This window comes from Oryctolagus cuniculus, chromosome 21 (assembly GCF_051225735.1).
Source record: "Oryctolagus cuniculus isolate XC-2025 breed Fujian yellow rabbit chromosome 21, ASM5122573v1, whole genome shotgun sequence".
Taxonomy (NCBI): domain Eukaryota; kingdom Metazoa; phylum Chordata; class Mammalia; order Lagomorpha; family Leporidae; genus Oryctolagus; species Oryctolagus cuniculus.
In genome coordinates this window covers 29,936,153-29,956,848 of record NC_142887.1, presented here as the reverse complement: position 1 = coordinate 29,956,848, position 20,696 = coordinate 29,936,153, and the positions used below count along the sequence as shown (strand labels likewise).

At 44.5% G+C, this 20,696-nt stretch overlaps 1 protein-coding gene across 1 annotated transcript in view; it reads right to left on the bottom strand.

Moving 5' to 3' along the window:
• The window catches only part of LOC138847461 (uncharacterized), a 61,708-nt gene that overhangs the window by 32,389 nt on the left and 8,623 nt on the right, over positions 1–20,696 (bottom strand). The window contains exon 4 of the mRNA XM_089323510.1: positions 18,708–19,207. Coding sequence (XP_089179636.1) covers positions 18,708–19,207 — 500 coding nt within the window. The remainder of the gene's footprint in view (positions 1–18,707; positions 19,208–20,696) is intronic.

The window sequence follows — 20,696 nt, the reverse complement described above, 5'->3', positions numbered from 1 at the left end:
GTTACCTCCATCATTTACACCCACAACCTAATTATCAATAAATTTAGAAATAGCTATACCACCATAAGCTGGAGCAGAAATTACTTGTTTCTGCAATAAAACAAAAGCATCAACAGCCCATTAATTCCCTCAGGGCACACCAGTCCCACTTACTCCTGTATTACTACTCTATTTATTCAACACACAGTCTTAGCCATCTAATTAACAGTCAATATTACAGTGGGCCACTTCTTGTTACACCTTCTTGGTTTAGCCACACTAGTCTTAACATTCATTAGCCCCACATCAGCTATAATTACATTTAGGAGTCATGCTCCTTTAACAGTTCTAGAATTCTCTGTGGTTAACTGCCTCGCCCAAGCTTAAGACCTGAGGCTGAAAAATGCTTTCACAGCTTCTATTTCTAACTACTCTGCAAGAACACCCTGTAACTACATATTTCCAGGTGGTTCCAGTTAATCGTTAATATATGTGGTAGGTGAATAAAACTGAAACCCCTCAGTTTAAAAAATGGTTACCACTGGCATTAACCAGTCATGCCTATCATTTCTACAGATCTGTACACACCCATTCCTCGAAGCTGTATTATTTATAAGCTCCAGAGATAAGACCCACAACCTTAACAATGACAGAATATCTGAAACACAGAAATAATTCATCTCTTATTATTGATAGCCTTGCACTAATAGGCATTCCTCTCCTGAATGGCTTCTACTCTAAAGACTCAATCATTCAACCCACAAACACATCCTAAACCACCACCTGAAGCTTCTTAATCACATGCATTGCCCTCTCCTGACCATCTGTCCACAGCACTCACAGCACTTTCTATGCATTGTTGACACATCCCTGATTCTCAGATCCAATTTATTTATAATGACCCGTTCCTAATTAACTCAGTCAGATGCCTTGCAATTGGGAGGGTTTTCTGCAGGCTTCCTCATCTCCCACAATATCACTCCTGTAGCCATCTACCAAATAACTTAACATTTTACACAAAACTATCAGCTCCCATCATAAGCATTTTAGGACCACAGCAATACAACGAACCAACATTCCCGAAATCAAATATTACTCTCACGCATTCATGTTCTCTAATTATGTGCAGTTCTTCCCGACAATTATGCACTACCTATCACATTTCAGTATTTCAACAAGCCAAAAAATCACTTTTATTGTATATAATATAACTGAAGAAAGTGACTCCCAAATATTTCCCACTTCCAAATAAAGATTCTAAAAAAAATCTTTGGTGAACAATATTTCCTCTTTCCTAATTTCCCCTGTTAACCACATAAGTAGCTATCTAATCTATCTAATTCCTCATTAATTTCAGTAACAATAAAGATAATAACAATAAAAGACTGAAGAACAGAAAAATAACCATTTCAGTTAAGGAATGAGCAGAGGACCTGGATAGACAGTTCTTAAAAAGAAGAAATACAAATAGCCAAAAATATATGAAAACAATGCTCAATATCATTAGGAGTGTGGCCCTGTGCCTGGCTGGGAGACTGCCTGCCTAGCCCATGCAGGAGGTTAAGAGGGCATGGCACACCATGCCTCCCAGGAAGGACCCTATGACCTGACTGCTGGCAGGTGGCAGGAGCCCCAGGCACATTCCCCCACCCCACACTTTCTGTTCAAGGGCCTTGTAATTGCCAATCAGGTAAGCAGCTCCCTGGTGTGGCCCAGGCCCATCAGGACCACCTGGGAGTCTACAAAGGCTACATGACTTTCAAGCTGATTGGAGAAGCACAGCTTTACCTTATATCACATCAGCTTTACCCTACAGAATTAGTGTTGCCCTGAATTAGCTACGACACCTCTGCCTGCCCTTTAAAAGCTTGAGATTGATTGTTAATAAACAGACAAGTTCATCAAAACTTGTCTCCAGTGCTTCTTGAAGAATGCTGTCACTCCATCATCCCAGCACTGCGGGCCTCGCAGGAGAACAAACCAAAACTATGATAAGGGGCCGGCTCTGTGCCATAGCTGCTAAAGCCGCCACCTATGGTGCCGGCATCCCATATGGACGCCGGTTCAACTCCCAGATGTTCCACTTCATCAAGCTTTCTGCTATGGCCTGGGAAAGCAGCAGCAAAAGGTCCAAGTCCTTGGGCACCTGCACCCACATGGAAGTTCGGGAAGAAGCACCTGGCTTTAGATCAGCGCAGTTCTGACCTTTATCGCCATCTGGAGAGTGAATCATTGGATAGAAGACCTCTCTCTCTCTGCCTCTCTGTAACTCTTTCAAATAAATAAATAAATCTTTCCAAAAAAAAAATCAACTATGATAAGATTTCACCTCACTCTTGTCAGATGGCTATTATCCAAAAGAGCAACAAATGCTGGCAAAGACATGAAGAAAGGAAAACTCCTACACACTGTTAAGTGTGAATGTAAATTACAGCAGCCACTGTAGAAAACACTATACATATTTATTTAAAAAACCAGAAATAGATCTGCCATATGATCCAGCAATAGCACAACTGGGTACATACCCAACAGATATGAGCACACTGTGTCAAAGACGTGCCCACCATGTTTATAACAGTGTTCACAATAGCCAAAATACCCAGTCGCCCAAGGTGTCCATCATCAGACAAATGCATAAAGAAAGAGTAGCTGGACCAATGTTGTAGCATAGTGGAGCAGTGCAGTTGCTGTCTGCAACATCAGCACACCATATGAGTACCAGTTCAGATCCCAGTTGCTCCACTTTCAGTCCACAACCTGCTAATGCACCTAGGAAAGCAGCAGAGGATGGCCCAGGTGCTTGGGATCTTAAACCCACATGGAGAGTCGGGTGAAGGGCCTGGTCCTGATTTTGGACTGGCCCAGTCCTGGGCATTGTGGCCATTGGGTAGTGAACCAGAAGATAGATCTGTGTCTGTCTGTCTGTCTGCCTCTCTCTCCCAGCCCCAACTCTGTATTTCAAATGAATAATTTTTTTTAAAAAGGCTGCAAGGGGAGGACATCATGTTGAGTGAAATAAGCTGAACACAGAAAAATACTGCATGTTCTCTCCTACATGCAGGTGCTAAACTTTAGAACAAAAATTGGATGTGCAGCAGTCAGGACTCAAACCACTGCCCAAATGGAATCCTGGCACTGCAGGTGACAGCTTTACCTGCTTTACTGTTTACCATAGTACTGGCCCCACAAACTCTGGTACAACCTCTGTCATAGTTAAGAATTAGACACTACTATAGTTTTAATGATTCCGTGACTTTTAAAATTGAGGAGTGAATTTGAGAACCTTTTCATCTGATGACCATTTACAGCCCTTGCCTACTCCTGCTCAGCTACAGTCTTTTCACTCTGTACTTGTTGAACTCTTCACTTGGTGCAGCACTAAGCCTTTGACCACAATGGGAACCAAGAATGCTACCTCAAAAACAAAAAAAAATTGATAAACTAAAAAAAAATTTTCAAGTAAAAATTTTAAAAAATCAAGTAAAAAAAATAAAAGTGTAACGATGACCAATCAACCGCGCCAGCACCCACATTAACCAACTTTCATCACTAGGACACCACAGCTGGACAACCACAAAGGCCAATTCCTCAACCTCAAGTCACTCCATCTTCTGCATTCTAAAACCCAGTAACAATTTCCACCTTATCACCACCCACTCTTCACATCATTCTACACACCCGGCCAACTGGAAGGCACCCAAAACGCCAACACGTGACCCCCAAGTTACAGGACACCCTTCAGTAGACAAGGCAGTTATACAAACCAACACCGCAACAACACCGCAAGAACACGCCCTAAATATGAATACTATTCACCCTAAAAACCATCGCCCAAGACGTAACACGATTCCGCACTTTGCAAGGAAACCTTACACAATACACCACACACACACACACACACACACTCACAATCTTAATGGCAGTTCTCACGTGGAATTTAACCATGACCGAAGATTTAAAAAAAATCCTCCCTCTATTCCAACTTCAGGAACTTACCGCCCCGGCAGCACCTGCAGCAGGACACCCAGCAGACCAGCCGCCCCCCGAGCAGCACCGAGTCCCCGACACGCACACTCCCAGCGTCCTGGAGGCTTCCTCCCGGCTCCCACCCCCGGAAGAGCGTCCCGGGCCTCCGGTCACGACCCCCACCCCGCGACGCCCCCACAGACGCTGACCACAGGACTCACCGGGCCTCAGGGGCAGCGCGGGGATGGCGACGCGACGTGCGGCACCGGGCACCGGGGACCAGGGACGTTCTCCAGGCGGGAGGCGGACCCGCCCGGCACCTGGAGCCCTCGTGTCCGTGTGCCGGCCCTTTCTTCCCTCGGGCCTCTCCACAGCATCTTTTTTTTTTTTTTTTACAGGTAGAGTGGACAGTGAGAAAGAGAGACAGAGACAAAGGTCTTCCTTTGCCGTTGGTTCACCCTCCAATGGCCACCACAGCTGGCGTGCTGTGGCCGGTGCACCGCGCTGATCTGAAGGCAGGAGCCAGGTGCTTCTCCTGGTCTCCCATGGGGTGCAGGGGCCCAAGCACTTGGGCCATCCTCCACTGCACGCCCAGGCCATAGCAGAGAGCTGGCCTGGAAGAGGGGCAACCGGGACAGAATCCGGCACCCCGACCGGGACTAGAACCTGGTGTGCCGGCGCCGCAAGGTGGAGGATTAGCCTGGTGAGCCGCGGCGCCCGCCCTCTCCAAGGCATCTTCTTGTCCTGAAGGTCAAGCCTGGTGCGCTGGACACCCTGCAGGTGACAGCCCTCCGCATCAGAACATAACCACAGGAACAACACAGCAGCCCCAGTCCTGCTATTCAAATGAGGTCTCCTGAGAGGCTCACCTCCATTGGGTACCGTGGAAGGCACCAACCAACCAATCAGAAAGGAACGCTGGCGACTGTGCAAAGGCGGCCAGCCCTGGGGGCGGTCCCCAAGCTGGTCAGCGGCTGAGCATCCTGAGGTGGCGCGGGGAGTTCTCTGCGCCTGAGCAGTGATGCGGGACAGCGGGAACACGGCACCACAGCTCCCTGCCTGAAGAGGGCGCTCCTGCGACCCGGCGGCTGCTGGCCCAGGAAGCCCGAGTGTCCCGCCCCTCCCGGCTGCCCCAGAAGCCCTTGATCAAATATAAGTTGGCTGTAGATGTTTGGGTTGATTTCTGGAACAGAATTGTTTCAATTCTGTTCCATTGGTGTATCCATTTGTTTCTGTACCAGTACCATGCTGTTTTGATTACAACTGCCCTGTAGTATGTCCTGAAATCTGGTATTGTGATGCCTCCGGCTTTGTTTTTGTTGCACAAGATTGCTTTAGCTATTCGAGGTCTCTTGTGCCTCCATATGAATTTCAGCATCATTTTTTCTAGATCTGCGAAGAATGTCTTTGGTATCTTGATTGGTATCGCATTGAATCTATAAATTGCTTTTGGGAGAATGGACATTTTGATGATGTTGATTCTTCCAATCCATGAGCATGGAAGATTTTTCCATTTTTTGGTATCCTCTTCTATTTCTTTCTTTAGGATTTTGTAATTCTCATAGTAGAGATCTTTAACATCCTTGGTTAAGTTTATTCCAAGGTATGTGATTGTTTTTGTAGCTATTGTGAATGGGATTGATCTTAGCAGTTCTTTCTCAGCCATGGCATTGATTGTGTATACAAAGACTGTTGATTTTTGTGCATTGATTTTATATCCTGCCACTTTGCCAAACTCCTCTATGAGTTCTAATAGTCTCTTAGTAGAGTTCTTTGGATCCTCTAGGTAAAGAATCATATCATCTGCAAAGAGGGATAGTTTGGCTTCTTCCTTCTCAATTTGTATTCCTTTAATTTCTTTTTCTTGTCTGATGGCTCTGGCTAAAACTTCCAGAACTATGTTAAATAGCAGTGGTGAGAGTGGGCATCCCTGTCTGGTGCCAGATCTCAGTGGAAATGCTTCCAACTTTTCTCCATTCAATAGGATGCTGGCCGTGTGTTTTTCATAAATTGCTTGCTTATATTGAGGAATGTTCCTTCTATAGCCAATTTGCTTAGAGTTTTCATCATGAAAGGGTGTTGAATTTTATCGAATGCTTTCTCTGCATCTATTGAGATAATCATATGGTTTTTCTTCTGCAGTCTGTTAATGTGGTGAATCACATTGATTGATTTGCGAATGTTGAACCATCCCTCCATACCAGGGATAAATCCCACTTGGTCTTGGTGGATGATTTTTCTGATGTGTTGTTGTATTCTATTGGCGAGAATTTTATTGAGGATTTTTGCGTCTATGTTCATCAGGGATATTGGTCTGTAATTCTCTTTCAGTGCTGCATCTTTCTCTGGCTTAGGGATTAAGGTGATGCTGGCTTCATAGAAAGAATTTGGGAGGATTCCATCTTTTTCGATTGTTCTGAATAGTTTGAGAAGAAATGGGATTAGTTCTTCTTTAAATGTCTGGTAGAATTCAGCAGTGAATCCATCTGGTCCCGGACTTTTCTTTGTTGGGAGGGCCTTAATTACTGTTTCAATTTCTGTTTCAGTTATGGATCTATTTAGGTTTTCTATTTCTTCATGGTTCAATTTAGGTAGATTGCATGTGTCCAGGAATCTTTCCATTTCTGATAGATTTTCTTGTTTGCTGGCATACAAGTCGTTGTAGTAATTTCTGATAATTCTTTTTATTTCTGTGGTGTCTGTTGTTACGTTTCCTTTTTCATCTCTGATTTCATTGATTTGGGTCTTTTCTCTTCTTTTTTTAGTTAGTTGGGCCAATGTGGTGTCAATTTTGTTTATTTTTTCAAAAAACCAGCTCTTCGCTTGGATGATTTTTTGTAATGATTTTTTGGATTCAATCCTGTTAATTTCTTCTCTGATTTTAATTATTTCTCTTCTCCTACTTGATTTGGGTCTGGTTTGCTGCAGTTTTTCTAGGTCCTTGAGATGTTCTGAAAGCTCATTTATTTGGTACCTTTCCAATTTCTTGATATAGGCATGTATTGCTATAAACTTGCCTCTCAATACTGCTTTTGCTGTATCCCATAAGTTTTGATATGTTGTGTTGTTATCCTCATTTACTTCCAGAAAGTTTCTGATTTCTCTTTTGATTTCTTGAATGACCCAGTGTTTATTCAGGAGCATGTTGTTCAGTCTCCATGTGTTTGCATACTTTCTGGGGTTTCCTGAGTTGCTAATTTCTAGCTTCATTCCGCTGTGGTCTGAGAAGCTGCATGGTATGATTCTAATTCTTTTAAATTTGCTGAGACTTGCTTTATGACCTAGTATGTGATCAATCCTAGAGAAGGTTCCATGCACTGCTGAGAAGAATGTGAAGTCTTTAGATGTAGGATTGAATGTTCTGTAGATATCTGTTAGATCCATTTGGGCAATAGTGTCGATTAAATCTGCTGTTTCCTTGTTGATCTTCTGTCCGGATGATCTATCTATTTCTGAAAGTGGAGTATTGAAGTCCCCCAGTACTATTGTATTGGAATCTAAGTCTCCCTTTAAGTCCCTTAACATATCTTTTGAACAGACCGGTGCCCTGTAATTAGGTGCATATACATTTATAATAGTTACATCTTCCTGTTGAATCATTCCCTTAATCATTATATAGTGTCCCTCTTTGTCTCTCTTAACAGTTTTTGTATTAATGTTTATTTTGTCTGATATTAATATGGCTACACCTGCTTTTTTTTTGGTTTTTGTTGGCATGGAATATCTTTTTCCAACCTTTCACTTTCAGTCTGCATGCATCTTTGTTAGAGAGATGTGTTTCTTGTAGGCAACAAATAGTTGGGTGTTGTTCCTTAAGCCAGTCAGCTAGTCTGTGTCTTTTAACTGGACAGTTCAGGCCACTCTCGTTTAATGTGACTATTGATACATAGTGACTTTGCCCTGCCATTTTCCTGGAGATATTTTCGAGTATATGCTTTGAGTTTCCCATGCTCTTTTACTGGTAGGTGTTCTTCCTTTACCTTCTTTCATATTGATGGCCGTGTTTCTGTGTTTCTGAGTGTAGCACATCTTTAAGTATCTTTTGCAGGGCTGGACGAGTGGGTGGCGGCAAAATCTTTCAATTTCTGTTTGCTTTGAAAGGTCTTTATTTCCCCTTCATTCACAAAGGAGAGCTTAGCAGGATATAATATTCTGGGCTGGCAATTTTTCTCTCTTAGCACCTGTGCTATGTCTCGCCATTCCCTCCTAGCCTGTAGTGTTTCTGATGAGAAGTCTGCTGTGAGTCTGATTGGAGATCCTCTGAGAGTAATCTGACATTTCTCTCTTGCAAATTTTAGGATCTTTGCTTTATGTTTCACTGTGGAGAGTTTAATTACAACGTGTCATGGTGAGGATCTCTTTTGGTCGTGTTTATTAGGGGTTCTATGAGCTTCCTGTACTAGGATGTCTCTGTCCTTCTCCAAACCTGGAAAGTTCCCTGCTAGTATCTCACTAAAAAGGCCTTCTAATCCTTTCTCTCTCTCCATGCCTTCAGGAACTCCTAGAACCCGAATGTTGGTTTTTTTAATAGTATCCTGTAGATTCCCAACAATATTTTTTAGATTTCTAATTTCCTCTTCTTTTCTTTGGTTTGACTGTATCCTTTCCTGTTCTCTGTCTTCTATGTCCGATATTCTCTCTTCTGCTTCACCCATTCTGTTTTTAAGGCTCTCTAATGTGTTTGTCATTTGATCTATTGAGCTCTTCATTTCATTTTGATTTCTCTTCACTATCACACTTTCCTGTTCTACTAGTTTCTGCATTTCATTTTGATTCTTCCTTAAAATTTCATTTTCACGAGAGAGATTTTCAATCCTGTCCAATAAGGATTTCTGTAGTTCAAGGATTTGCTTTTGAAAACTTCTAAATGTTCTTATCATAAATTTTTTGAAATCCGCATCTTGCATTTCTTCTATCTCATCATCTTCATAATCTTGGCTTGGGGTGTTTTGTTTATTTGGAGGCATCATAGTGTCATCGTTGATCTTGTTCCCTCGATTTCTGTGTTTATTGCTTTGCATGGTTAATTCTTTTTCCCTCACTGTGAGGTGTTTTTTTTTTATATACTATGTCTATGTTAAGTAGACTGCCTGCTGTTGGAGGAGCCTTGGAGGCTTGAGATGGGTGTGGCCTGAGAGCTCTGCTTGGTTCTTCAGTGTTACAGGTGTGCAAAGGTTATGCGTGGTACATGTCTATTTATTTATTCATTTATTCATTTATTTATTTATTTTGTTTATTCAGGAGGTAAGTAATAATGCAAGGCTGAGCAGAATGGATGGTATTTAGCTTCGGATCTCTGGCTTCTACCCAAAGAGTCTGTGCAGGCTCTGTTTCTCCTGCGGACTCCCACTGTGTTGCCTAGGCTACTGAATTGTAGCCTTAACTCTCCCCTTTTATTATGTATATCCCAGCTCTTAGTCTCTTGCTCACCTTTGCAAGGTTGGCAGAGAGAGGAACTTGTCTGTACCAGTATGCCCTCACCTTTTTTTTATTTTTATTTTTTCCCTTCTCTCCTGTAGTCTGTTGAACTTTCCCGCTTCAAAGCCTGCTTCCCTCTAAAATTTTGTCTGCCGTTTCCCCGCCAATGTCTCCGGTTACTGAGCTCACCTCCGCTTGCAGCGCCGATGTGTGGACTCGGAGCCCTGGGCGTCCCTCCTCTCCCCGCTGGTGTCTGTGTCACATCGACTTCCCTTCCCGCACTGGCGCTCAGACTTGGTTTTTCATTTTTAAGGAAATACTATTTTATTTGTCTGAGAGGCAGATACACACACACACACACACACACAGATAGAGAGAGAGAATGAGAGAGTTAGAGAGAGAAAGAGACAGAGAGCTCCCATCTGCTGATTTATACCCCGCATGCCTGCAACAGCTGAGGCTGGGCCAGGCCCAAGCTGGGAGTCAGGAATTCACTTTGGGTCTCCCATGGGAGTGGCAGGGACCCAACTACTTGAGCTAGCACTTACTGGCTGCCAGAGTGTGCATTAGCTGAAAACTGAAATTAGGATTGGAGCCAGGGTCTGAACCCAGGTATTCTGATATGTGATATGAGTGTCCCAAACAGCATTGTAACTACTAGGCCAAACACCTATCTCATATCTTAATTTCATTAAAAGTCAATAAGGGGCGAGATTTGGCTAGCAAATAAGACACCAATTAAGCTGCTCACGTCTTGTATTAAAATGCCTGGGTCTGGCCGGCGCCACAGCTCACTAGGCTAATCCTCCGCCTTGTGGCACCGGCACACCAGATTCTGTCCCAGTTGCCCCTCTTCCAGGCCAGCTCTCTGCTGTGGTCACCAGTTCGAGTCCCAGCTGCTCCTCCTCCCATCCAGCCATCTGCTGTGGCTTGGGAAAGTAGTGGAGGATGGCCCAAGTGCTTGGGGCCCTGCACCCACATGGGGGACCTGGAAGAAGCTCCAGGGTCCTGGCTTTGGATCGGTGCAACTCTGGCCATTGTGGCCATTTGGGGAGTGAACCAGTGGAAGGAAGACCTTTCTCTCTGTCTCTCATTGTATATAATTCTACCTCTCAAATAAACAAAATCTTTAAAAAATATAATCAAAGTGATGTAAGGGGAAAATGTGTCAAAGGACTTCTTATTACATAAAGTGGCTCAAAAGTAATTGGAAGTAGGCTGTGATAGGTTAAGAACAAATATAAGAATTTCCAGAACAAAAAGGAATTAAAATAGAATATTAAATTTTATTTCTAACCACACTGATGATGCTGTTAAATGTAAATGGCCTGGGGCTGGCGCTGTGGCATAGTGGGATAAGCTGCTGCTTCCAACACTGGTATCCTTATGGGCGCCGGTTTGAGTTCTGGCTGCTGTACTTCTGCTCCAGCTCCTTACTAATGCCCTGGGAAAGCAACAGAGTATGGCCCAAGTGCTTGACCCCGGATCTATCTGGGAGACCCAGAAAAGCTCCTGGCTCCTGGCTTCAGCCTGGCCCCGGACCTGCTACAGCCCCAGTCATGGGGAGTGAACCCGTACATGGAAGATTTCTCTCTCTCCTTTCTCTCTCTCTCTCTCTCTCCCTGCCTTTAAAATAAATAAATCTTTAGAAAATGTAAATGAACTAAGCATTCAAATTAAAAGGCAGTAACTGTCAGACTAGATTTTTTTTAACTTTTATATAATGAATATAAATTTCCAAAGTACAGAATATGGATTACAATGGTTCCCCCCCATAACGTCCCTCCAACCCGCAACCCTCCCCTTATCCACTCCCTCTCCCCTTCCATTCACATCAAGATTCATTTTCGATTCTCTTTATATACAGAAGATCAGTTTAGCATACATTAAGTAAAGATTTCAACAGTTTGCTCCCACACAGATACATAGTGAAAAATACTGTTTGAGTACTAGTTACAGCATTAAATCTCAACGTACAGCACACTAAGGACAAAGATCCTACATGAGGAGTAAGTGCACAGTGACTCCTGTTGTTGACTTAACAAATTGACACTCTTGTTTATGGCATCAGTAATCACCCTAGGCTCTTGTCATGAGCTGCCAAGGCCATGGAAGCCCCCTGAGTTCACTGACTCTGATCATATTTAGACAAGGCCATGGTCAAAGTGGAAGTTCTCTCCTGCCTTCAGAGAAAGGTACCTCCTTCTTTGATGACCCATTCTTTCCACTGGGATCTCACTCGTGGAGATCTTTCATTTAGGTTTTTTTTCCCCCCAGAGTGTCTTGGCTTTCCATGCCTGAAATACTCTCATGGGCTTTTCAGCCGGATCCGCATGCCTTAAGGGCTGATTCTGAGGCCAGAGTGCTGTTAGGACATCCGCCATTGTATGGGTCTGCTGTGTATCTCGCTTCCCATGTTGGATCATTCTCTCCCTTTTTGATTCTATCAGCTAGTATTTGCAGACGCTAGTCTTGTTTATGTGATCCCTTTGGTTCTTAGTCCTATCATTACGATCAATTGTGAACAGAAATTGATCACTGGGACTAGTGAGATGGCATTGGTACACGCCACCTCGATGGGATTGAATTGGAATCCCCTGGTATGTTTCTAACTCTACCGTTTGAGGTAAGTCAGCTTGAGCATGTCCCAAATTGCACATCTCTTCCCTCTCTTATTCCCACTCTTATATTTAACAGCTATCACTTTTCAGTTAAGTTTCAGCACTTAAGAAGAATTGTGTATTGATTACAGTATTCAACCAAAAGTATTAAGTAGAACAAAGAAAAAAATACTAAGAGGGATAACATATTAAGCTGCTCATCAACAGTCAGGGTGAGGGATGATCAAGTCACCATTTCTCACAGTGTTCATTTCACTTTAACAGGTTTCGTTTTTGGTGCTCAGTTAGTTGTCACCTATCAAGGAGAACAAGTGGTATTTGTCCCTTTGGGATTGGCTTATTTCACTCAACATAATGTTTTCCAAATTCCTAACAGGGATCACTTTTCAGTTAAAATTTAAACACCTAAGAATAATTGTGTGTTAATTACAGAGTTCAACCAATGGTACTAGAACAACAACAACAAAAAAAACTAAAATGGATAAAGTATTACATTGTACATCAACTGTCAGGACAAGAGCTGATCAAGTCACTGTTTCCCATAGTGTCCATTTCACTTCAACAAGTTTCCCCTTTGGTGCTCAGTTAGTTATCGCCGATCAGGGAGAACATATGATATTTGTCCCTTTGGGACTGGCTTACTTCACTCAGCATGATGTTTTCCAAATTCCTCCATCTTGTTGCAAATGACTGGGTTTCATTGTTTTTGACTGCTGTATAGTATTCTATAGAGTACATGTCCCATAATTTCTTTATCCAGTCTACTGTTGATGGGCATTTGGGTTGGTTCCAGGTCTTAGCTATTGTGAATTGAGCTGCAATAAACATTAATGTGCAGACTGCTTTTTTGTTTGCCAATTTAATTTCCTTTGGGTAAATTCCAAGGAGTGGGATGGCTGGGTCGAACGGTAGGATTATATTCAGGTTTCTGAGGAATCTCCAGACTGACTTCCATAGTGGCTTAACCAGTTTGCATTCCCACCAACAGTCGGTTAGTATCCCTTTTTCCCCACATCCTCTCCAGCTTCTGTTGTTGGTAGATTTCTGAATGTGAGCCATTCTAACTGGGGTAAGGTGAAACCTCATTGAGGTTTTGATTTGCATTTCCCTGATTGCTAGTGATCTTGAACATTTTTTAATGTGCCTGTTGGCCATTTGGATTTCCTCTTTTGAAAAATGTCTTTTGAGGTCCTTGGCCCATCTCTTAAGTGGGTTGTTTGTTTTGATCTTGTGGAGGTTCTTGATTTCTTTGTAGATTCTGGTTATCAACGCTTTATCAGTTGCATAGTTTGCAAATATATTTTCCCAAATACCTTGGAATAAACTTAACCAAGGATGTTAAAGATCTCTACGATGGAAATTACAAAACCTTAAAGAAAGAAATAGAAGAGGATACCAGGAAATGGAAAAATCTTCCATGCTCATGGATTGCAAGAATCAACATCATCAAAATGTCCATTCTCCCAAAAGCAATTTATAGATTCAATGTGATACCAATCAAAATACCAAAGACATTCTTCTCAGATCTGGAAAAAATGATGCTGAAATTCATATGGAGGCACAAGAGACCTCGAATAGCTAAAGCAATCTTGTACAACAAAAACAAAGCCAGAGGCATCTCAATACCAGATTTCAGGACATACTACAGGGCAGTTGTAATCAAAACAGCATGGTACTGGTACAGAAACAGATGGATAGACCAATGGAACAGAATTGAAACACCAGAAATCAATTCAAACAATTCTGTTCCAGAAATCAACCCAAACATCTACAGCCAACTCATATTTGATCAAGGATCCAAAACCAATCCCTGGAGTAAGGACAGTCTATTCAATAAATGGTGCTGGGAAAATTGGATTTCCACGTGCAGAATCATGAAGCAAGACCCCTACCTTTCACCTTACACAAAAATCCACTCAACATGGATTAAAGACTTAAATCTACGACCTGACACCATCAAATTATTAGAGAGCATTGGAAAAACCCTGCAAGATATAGGTACCGGCAATGACTTCTTGGAAAACACCCCAGAAGCACAGGCAGTCAAAGCCAAAATTAACATTTGGGATCGCATCAAATTGAGAAGTTTCTGTACTGCAAAAGAAACAGTCAGGAAAGTGAAGAGACAACCGACAGAATGGGAAAATATATTTGCAAACTATGCAACTGTCAGACTAGATTTAAAAAATCAAGATCCAACTATATTTGCTCTACAAGGGATTCATTTCAAATACATGCAGAGATTAAAGATGTGACAAATTCTAAGAATGAGAAAGCTGGTCTGGGCTAAAATAATAACAATGCAAACTTCAAGGGAAGGGGCACACTCAGAGATTTACACAAGCGGACACTGCACAATGACTGATGGGTTAATTCCTCAAGAAGCCATAATAAGCATAAATGTGTAAGTGCCTTATACCAGAACTTCAACACTTATGAAGCAACAAAAAGTATTATGGGGAAGGAGGGAAGGACAACTACAAAATCATAACTGAAAGTTCAATTTAAAAAATGTATTGTTGGGTGGTGTGGAGAAAGAAAGAGAAACAGAGCTTTCATCCACTGGGTCACTCTCCAAATGCCTACAACAGCCAGGGCTGGGCCAAGGATGAAGATTGGAGCCAGGAGCTTCATCCAGGTCTCTCTCCCATGAGGGTGCAAGAGCCCAGCTTCTTGAGCCCTTACTGCTGCCTCCCAGGGAAGGCACCAGCGGGAAGCTGCAGTCCTCAGTTGAAACCGGCTATCAGACTCCGGTACTCCAATATGGGATGTGCTAGGCTAAACACCCAACCTGTAATGGAAGATTTTAATATCCTTCTTTCATATAGAAGACACTGAATACTTGAGTGTGTGTACACACACAGAAATACACAAATACGCTCTGGAAGAGGGAGACAAAAATTCAGTATGAATACAGAAGTATCATCAATTTCAAGACAAATCTGACAGCGGATATGTTTAGATCACAGAGAAAGGAAGTGAAAAACCAATAACAAGATAGTAAGGAAAATCCCAAATACTTGGAAATCAAACAGCACACTTGCAAGTAGCCCATGGATCAAAGAAAACACAAGCAAATTAGAAAATATTTTGAACTGAATATAAATGAAAACACAATATATCAAAATTTCCAAGAGGCAGCTAAAGCAGGGCTTCAAGGGAGATTATAGTTGTAGTAGAGACGAAGGAAAACAATTCCAACAAGAATAGAATACGTAGCAATGAATTTAGGTGCACAATATACACAGTGAAAACTAGAAAGCAGAGAAATTATAGAAGATCCAAGTGAATGGAGATGTCCCAAAGTTACGGATTCTGTATGGGCTGGTGAGTGTGGCAGGGCGAGAGAACCTAACCTAATGCTGCCCTCCTGTGGGCCTTAATACCATTCATGGGAGGAGAAGCTGAATGGCCTCACCACCTTTTAAAGGCCTACTACTTAAGCCAGCACACTGGCCATTAAGTTTCAACCTCTGAATTTTGGAGGAGACACATCGAATCTGTAAAACTGCCTACTTAACACTTTTACTGTAAAGGGACAGCAATCAAGAAACTTTAGGGCTAGCATTAGGACAGATTACTGCAGAAAAATGGAGTCCAAAAATAGGTCTACATACACAGTATGTGGTCAGCTGATGTAGCTCAAAGATGGTAAAATATTGGTGAAGGGGCCAGCGCTGTGGCACAGCAGGTTAATGTCTCGACTTGAAGCTCCTGCAGCCCATATGGGTGCCAGCACGACACCTGCCTGCTCCCCTTCCAATCCAGCTCTTTGCTATGGCCTGGGAATGCAGTACCAGATGGCCCATGTCCTTGGACCCCTGAACCCGCGTGGGAGACCTGGAAGAAGCTCTTGGCTCCTGGCTTTAGATTGGCATGGCTCCAGCCGTTGCAGCCATTAGGGGAGTGAGCCACCGGAAGGAAGACCTTTCTCTCTGTATCTCCCTCTCACTGTCTGTAACTCTACCTCTCAAACAAATCAATCTTAAAAAAAAAAAAGATTGGTGAAGATGGTGAGCAGTCAGAATCATCACACATTACCTGCTATGTCACAGCACTGGCCCCATCTCTCTGTTTTTAAAGATTTATTTATGTATTTGAAAGTCAGATTTAGAGAGAGAAGAAGAGGGACACACACACACACACACATACACACAATCTTCCATTTGTTGGCTCACTCCCCAAATGGCTGCAACAGCTGGTGCTGGGCCAGGCTGAAGCCAGGAGCCAGGTGCTTCTTCCAGGTCTCTGACATGGCTGCAGGGGCCCAAAGCACTTGGGCCCTCCTCTGCTGCTTTTCTGAGTACATTAGCAGGGAGCTGCACTGGAAGTAGAGCAGCAAGGATGCAAACCAGTGCCCATATGGGATGCCGGTGTCACAGGGGGCTGCTTAACTCACTATGCCACAATGTCGGCCCATGCAGTGTTTTCTTAGCATGCTTATTTATTTTCATCTACTTTGGGAGGGAGGGAGAGAAAGAGAGCGAGAAGAAGAGAAGAGAAAAGAGAGAAACCTTCCACTGGTTCATTCCCCAAGTGCCTACAATAGCCAGAGTTGGCCCAGATCAAAGCCAGGAGACAGAAACTCCCTATGGGTCTTCCACATGGGTGGCAGTGGCCCAAGCACTTGAGCCATCATTCGCCGCCACCCAGGATGCACTAGCAGGAAGCTGGATTGGAAACAGAGCAGTTGGGACTCGATTTGGCACTCTGGTAGCGGACACGGGCATTCCAAGCAGTGACTGAACATGCTGTACCACAATGCCCAGCTCTATCATTTTTAATGTATTTTGGGATTCATGTCTACTACCTTAACATTTTTGCATTGATATTTAAAAATGAGATTAGTCTTTAATTTTATTATTTTCTATGCTATAGTTGCTAAGTTTTAGCATTAATATCTTCAGCTTCATAAAATTAATCTATCTTCCTTTTTTAAAAAAAAATTTTTTGACAGGTAGAGTTATAGACAGAGAGAGAGACAGAAAGGTCTTCCTTCCATTGGTTCACTTCCCAAATGGCCGCCACGGCCGGCACTGTGCCGATCCAAAGCCAGGAGCTAGGTGCTTCTTCCTGGTCTTCCATGCGGGTGCAGGGGCCCAAGCACTTGGGCCATCTTCCACTGCACTCCCGGGCCACAGCAGAGAGCTAGACTGGAAGAGGAGTAACCAGGACTAGAACCCAGCACCCATATGGGATGCTGGTGCCGCAGGCAGAGGATTAACCAAGTGAGCCAGGGTGCCGGCCCAATCTCTGTTCCTTTTAGCTCTATATTGTCTAACAATTTAAATCTGAAATCTGTGTTTTAAAATGTCTCGGAATAATGCCTGTTCAACCGCAGCAGGCTAATGAAAATATAAAAGCAAACTCAAACACCTACAGGGGTTAGATAAAAAGGATACACAATATGTACCTAAATCAAGATAGAGAAGTGTTTGAGGGCCCAGCGCCTTAGCACAGTGGGTTAAAGCTGTGGCTTTCAGTGCCGGCATCCCATATGGGTGCCGGTTCGAGTCCTGGCTTCTGAACTTCCGATCAGCTCTCTGCTGTGGCCTGGGAAGGCAGTGGAGGATGGCCCAAGAGTTGGGACCCTGCACTCCCATGGGAGACTTGGAAGAAGCTTTACTGCTTTACCACAGCACTGGCCCCACAAACTTTGGTTTCAATCTCTGTCACAGTGAAGAATTAGACATTACTACAGTTTTAATGATTCTGTGACTTTTAAAATTTAGGTTGAATTTGAGAACTTTTTCATCTAATAACCATTTACAGCCTTTGCCTACACTCCTGCTCAGCTACAGTCTTTTCACTCTGTACTTGTTGAACTCTTCACTTGGTGCAGCACTAAGCCTTCGAGACCACAATGGGAACCAAGAATGCTACCTCAAAAACAAACAAACAAAAATTGATAAACTAAAAAAAAATTTTCAAGTAAAAATTTTAAAAAATCAAGTAAAAAAAATAAAAGTGTAACGATGACCAATCAACCGCGCCAGCACCCACATTAACCAACTTTCATCACTAGGACACCACAGCTGGACAACCACAAAGGCCAATTCCTCAACCTCAAGTCACTCCATCTTCTGCATTCTAAAACCCAGTAACAATTTCCACCTTATCACCACCCACTCTTCACATCATTCTACACACCCGGCCAACTGGAAGGCACCCAAAACCCCAACATGTGACCCCCAAGTTTCAGGACACCCTTCAGTAGACAAGGCAGTTATACAAACCAACACCACAACAACACCGCAAGAACACGCCCTAAATATGAATACTAGTCACCTAAAAACCATCGCCCAAGAGGTAACACGATTCCGCACCCAATACTTCCCCAACGATAAGCCCAAAGCATGACAAACAGAAGCGTTGCAAGAAACCTTACACAATACACCACACACACACACACACACACACACAGTCTTAATGAAAACACAGCGCTGGTCATAATTCTCTCGTGGAATTTAACCATGACCAACGACAAAAAAAAAAAAAAACTCCTCCCTCTATTCCAACTTCAGGAACTCACCGGCCCGGCAGCACCCGCAGCAGGACACCCAGCAGACCAGCCGCCCCCCGAGCAGCACCGAGTCCCCGACACGCACACTCCCAGCGTCCTGGAGGCTTCCTCCCGGCTCCCACCCCCGGGAGAGCGTCCCGGGCCTCCGGTCACGACCCCCACCCCGCGACGCCCCCTCAGACGCTGACCACAGGACTCACCGGGCCTCAGGGGCAGCGCGGGGATGGCGACGCGACGTGCGGCACCAGGCACCGGGCACCGGGACGTTCTGCAGGCGGGAGGCGGACCCGCCCGGCACCTGGAGCCCTCGTGTCCGTGTGCCGGCCCTTTCTGCCCTCGGGCCTCTCCACAGCGTCTTCCGGTCCTGAAGGTCAAGCCTGGCGCGCTGGACATCCTGCAGGCGACCACCCTCCGCCTCAGAAAATAACCACAACAAGACGGCTGACGCAGCCCCGGGCAGAGCTTTTATAGCCCCGCTATTCAAATGAGGGCTCCTGAGAGGTTCACTTCCACTGGGTACCGTGGAAGGCACCAACCAACCAATCAGAAAGGAACGCTGGCGACTGCGCAAAGGCGGCCAGCCCTGGGAGCCGTCCCCAAGCGGCTCCACGGCTGCTGAGCGTCCAGAAGTGGCGCGGGTTGTTCTCTGCGCCTGCGCAGTGATGCGGGGCAGCGGGAGCACGGCACCACAGCTCCCTGCCTGAAGAGGGCGCTCCTGCGACCCGGCGGCTGCTGGCCCAGGAAGCCTGAGTGTCCCGCCCCTCCCGGCTGCCCCAGAAGCCGGGCGCTGACAGCAGCAGTGCTGCAGCCGGCGCCCGGGGAGAAGGGAGCAGCCCCGCCGCCCGTGACGGCCCTGCCCGCGAGCGCCCTGAGGAGCCGCTGCTGGCAAGGCCGCCTGACCTGGACCCCGCCTGCCCGGCGAGCCCCGGCAGGCAGGTCCCCATCTCTCCTCCAGGTTCCCTGCACCCGGGCTCGGCAGGCACCCTCCCCACCTGACCTCTGTCCTCCCAGGCTCAGTTGGCCTTGCCTTTTGGACTGGACCCTCGCCAGACCCCAGCAGTGGTCTGCAGTCCGCTCACCAGTGCCTCTGCTTGCACGGCCCGTGCCGGGCTGCGGCTACCTCGGTGCAGGCGACTCCCTGTTCAGTGCACCCAGGCTGAGAGACTGTGAGATCCCTGCGACAGGAGGTTTCCCCCGGGCTTGGTGTCTTGTATTTTCCTCACAGCTTTGGAATCAAGATTACCCCGGAATCACGAAATGATATGGGCAGTTTTTGCTTTATTTATTTTCTGGAACACCTTGTAAAATATTAGACATTTAGTAGACGTTATTAGCAAAGCTATCTGGCTTAGAGCTTTGGGAGAGATGTTTTTGCTTACTATTTCTAGTCATTAATTGCTTTATTTTTGCATACAAAATTTCTTCTTTTGCCCAAAATGCCAATACATAATTTCCCAGGAATTTATGCATTGAAGATAGGTTTAGAAATGTATCAAAGGGCCGGTCCTGCGGTGTAGCCCATAAAGCCGCCGCCTGTGGTGCCAGCATCCCATATGGGTGCTGGTTTGAGTCCCGGCTGCTCTACATCAAATCCAGTTCTCTGCTGTGGCCTGGGAAAGCAGTAGAAGATGGCAAAAGTTCCTGGGCCCCTGCACCCGCGTGGGAGTCCTGGAAAAAGCTCCTGGATCCTGGTTTCGGATCAGTGCAGCTCTGGCCGCTGTGGCCAATTGGAGAGTGAACCAGAGGATGGACGACCTCTCTCTCTCTCTCTCTCTCTCTCTCTTTCTCCCCCCCCTCTTATGTAGCTCTGACTTTCAAATAAACAAATCTTTTTTTTAAAAAAAAGTTGGCATGCAGTGTTTTCATTGCCATTCAGTTCTAAATGTGATTTTTTGACTTTCCAGTCCACAAGCTACTTAATAACATGCTACTTAATTTTCAGATTCAAGCGATTTTAGAAACTGTTCTTTAGCTTTTACTTTCTAATTTTCATTAGTCTGAACAGTGTTTGGTATCTACCCACTGATTAGTAATCTAAAACCTCTTTTATAACCTAATTATGGCCAATTTTTAAATGTAAATATGCTTGAAAAGAATGTTAATATTTCGTTTGCTTGGTATAGAAAATTTTATACAACTAAGATACACAAATTGATATCACCATATAACCTAGCCTGTTAGTTGCACCG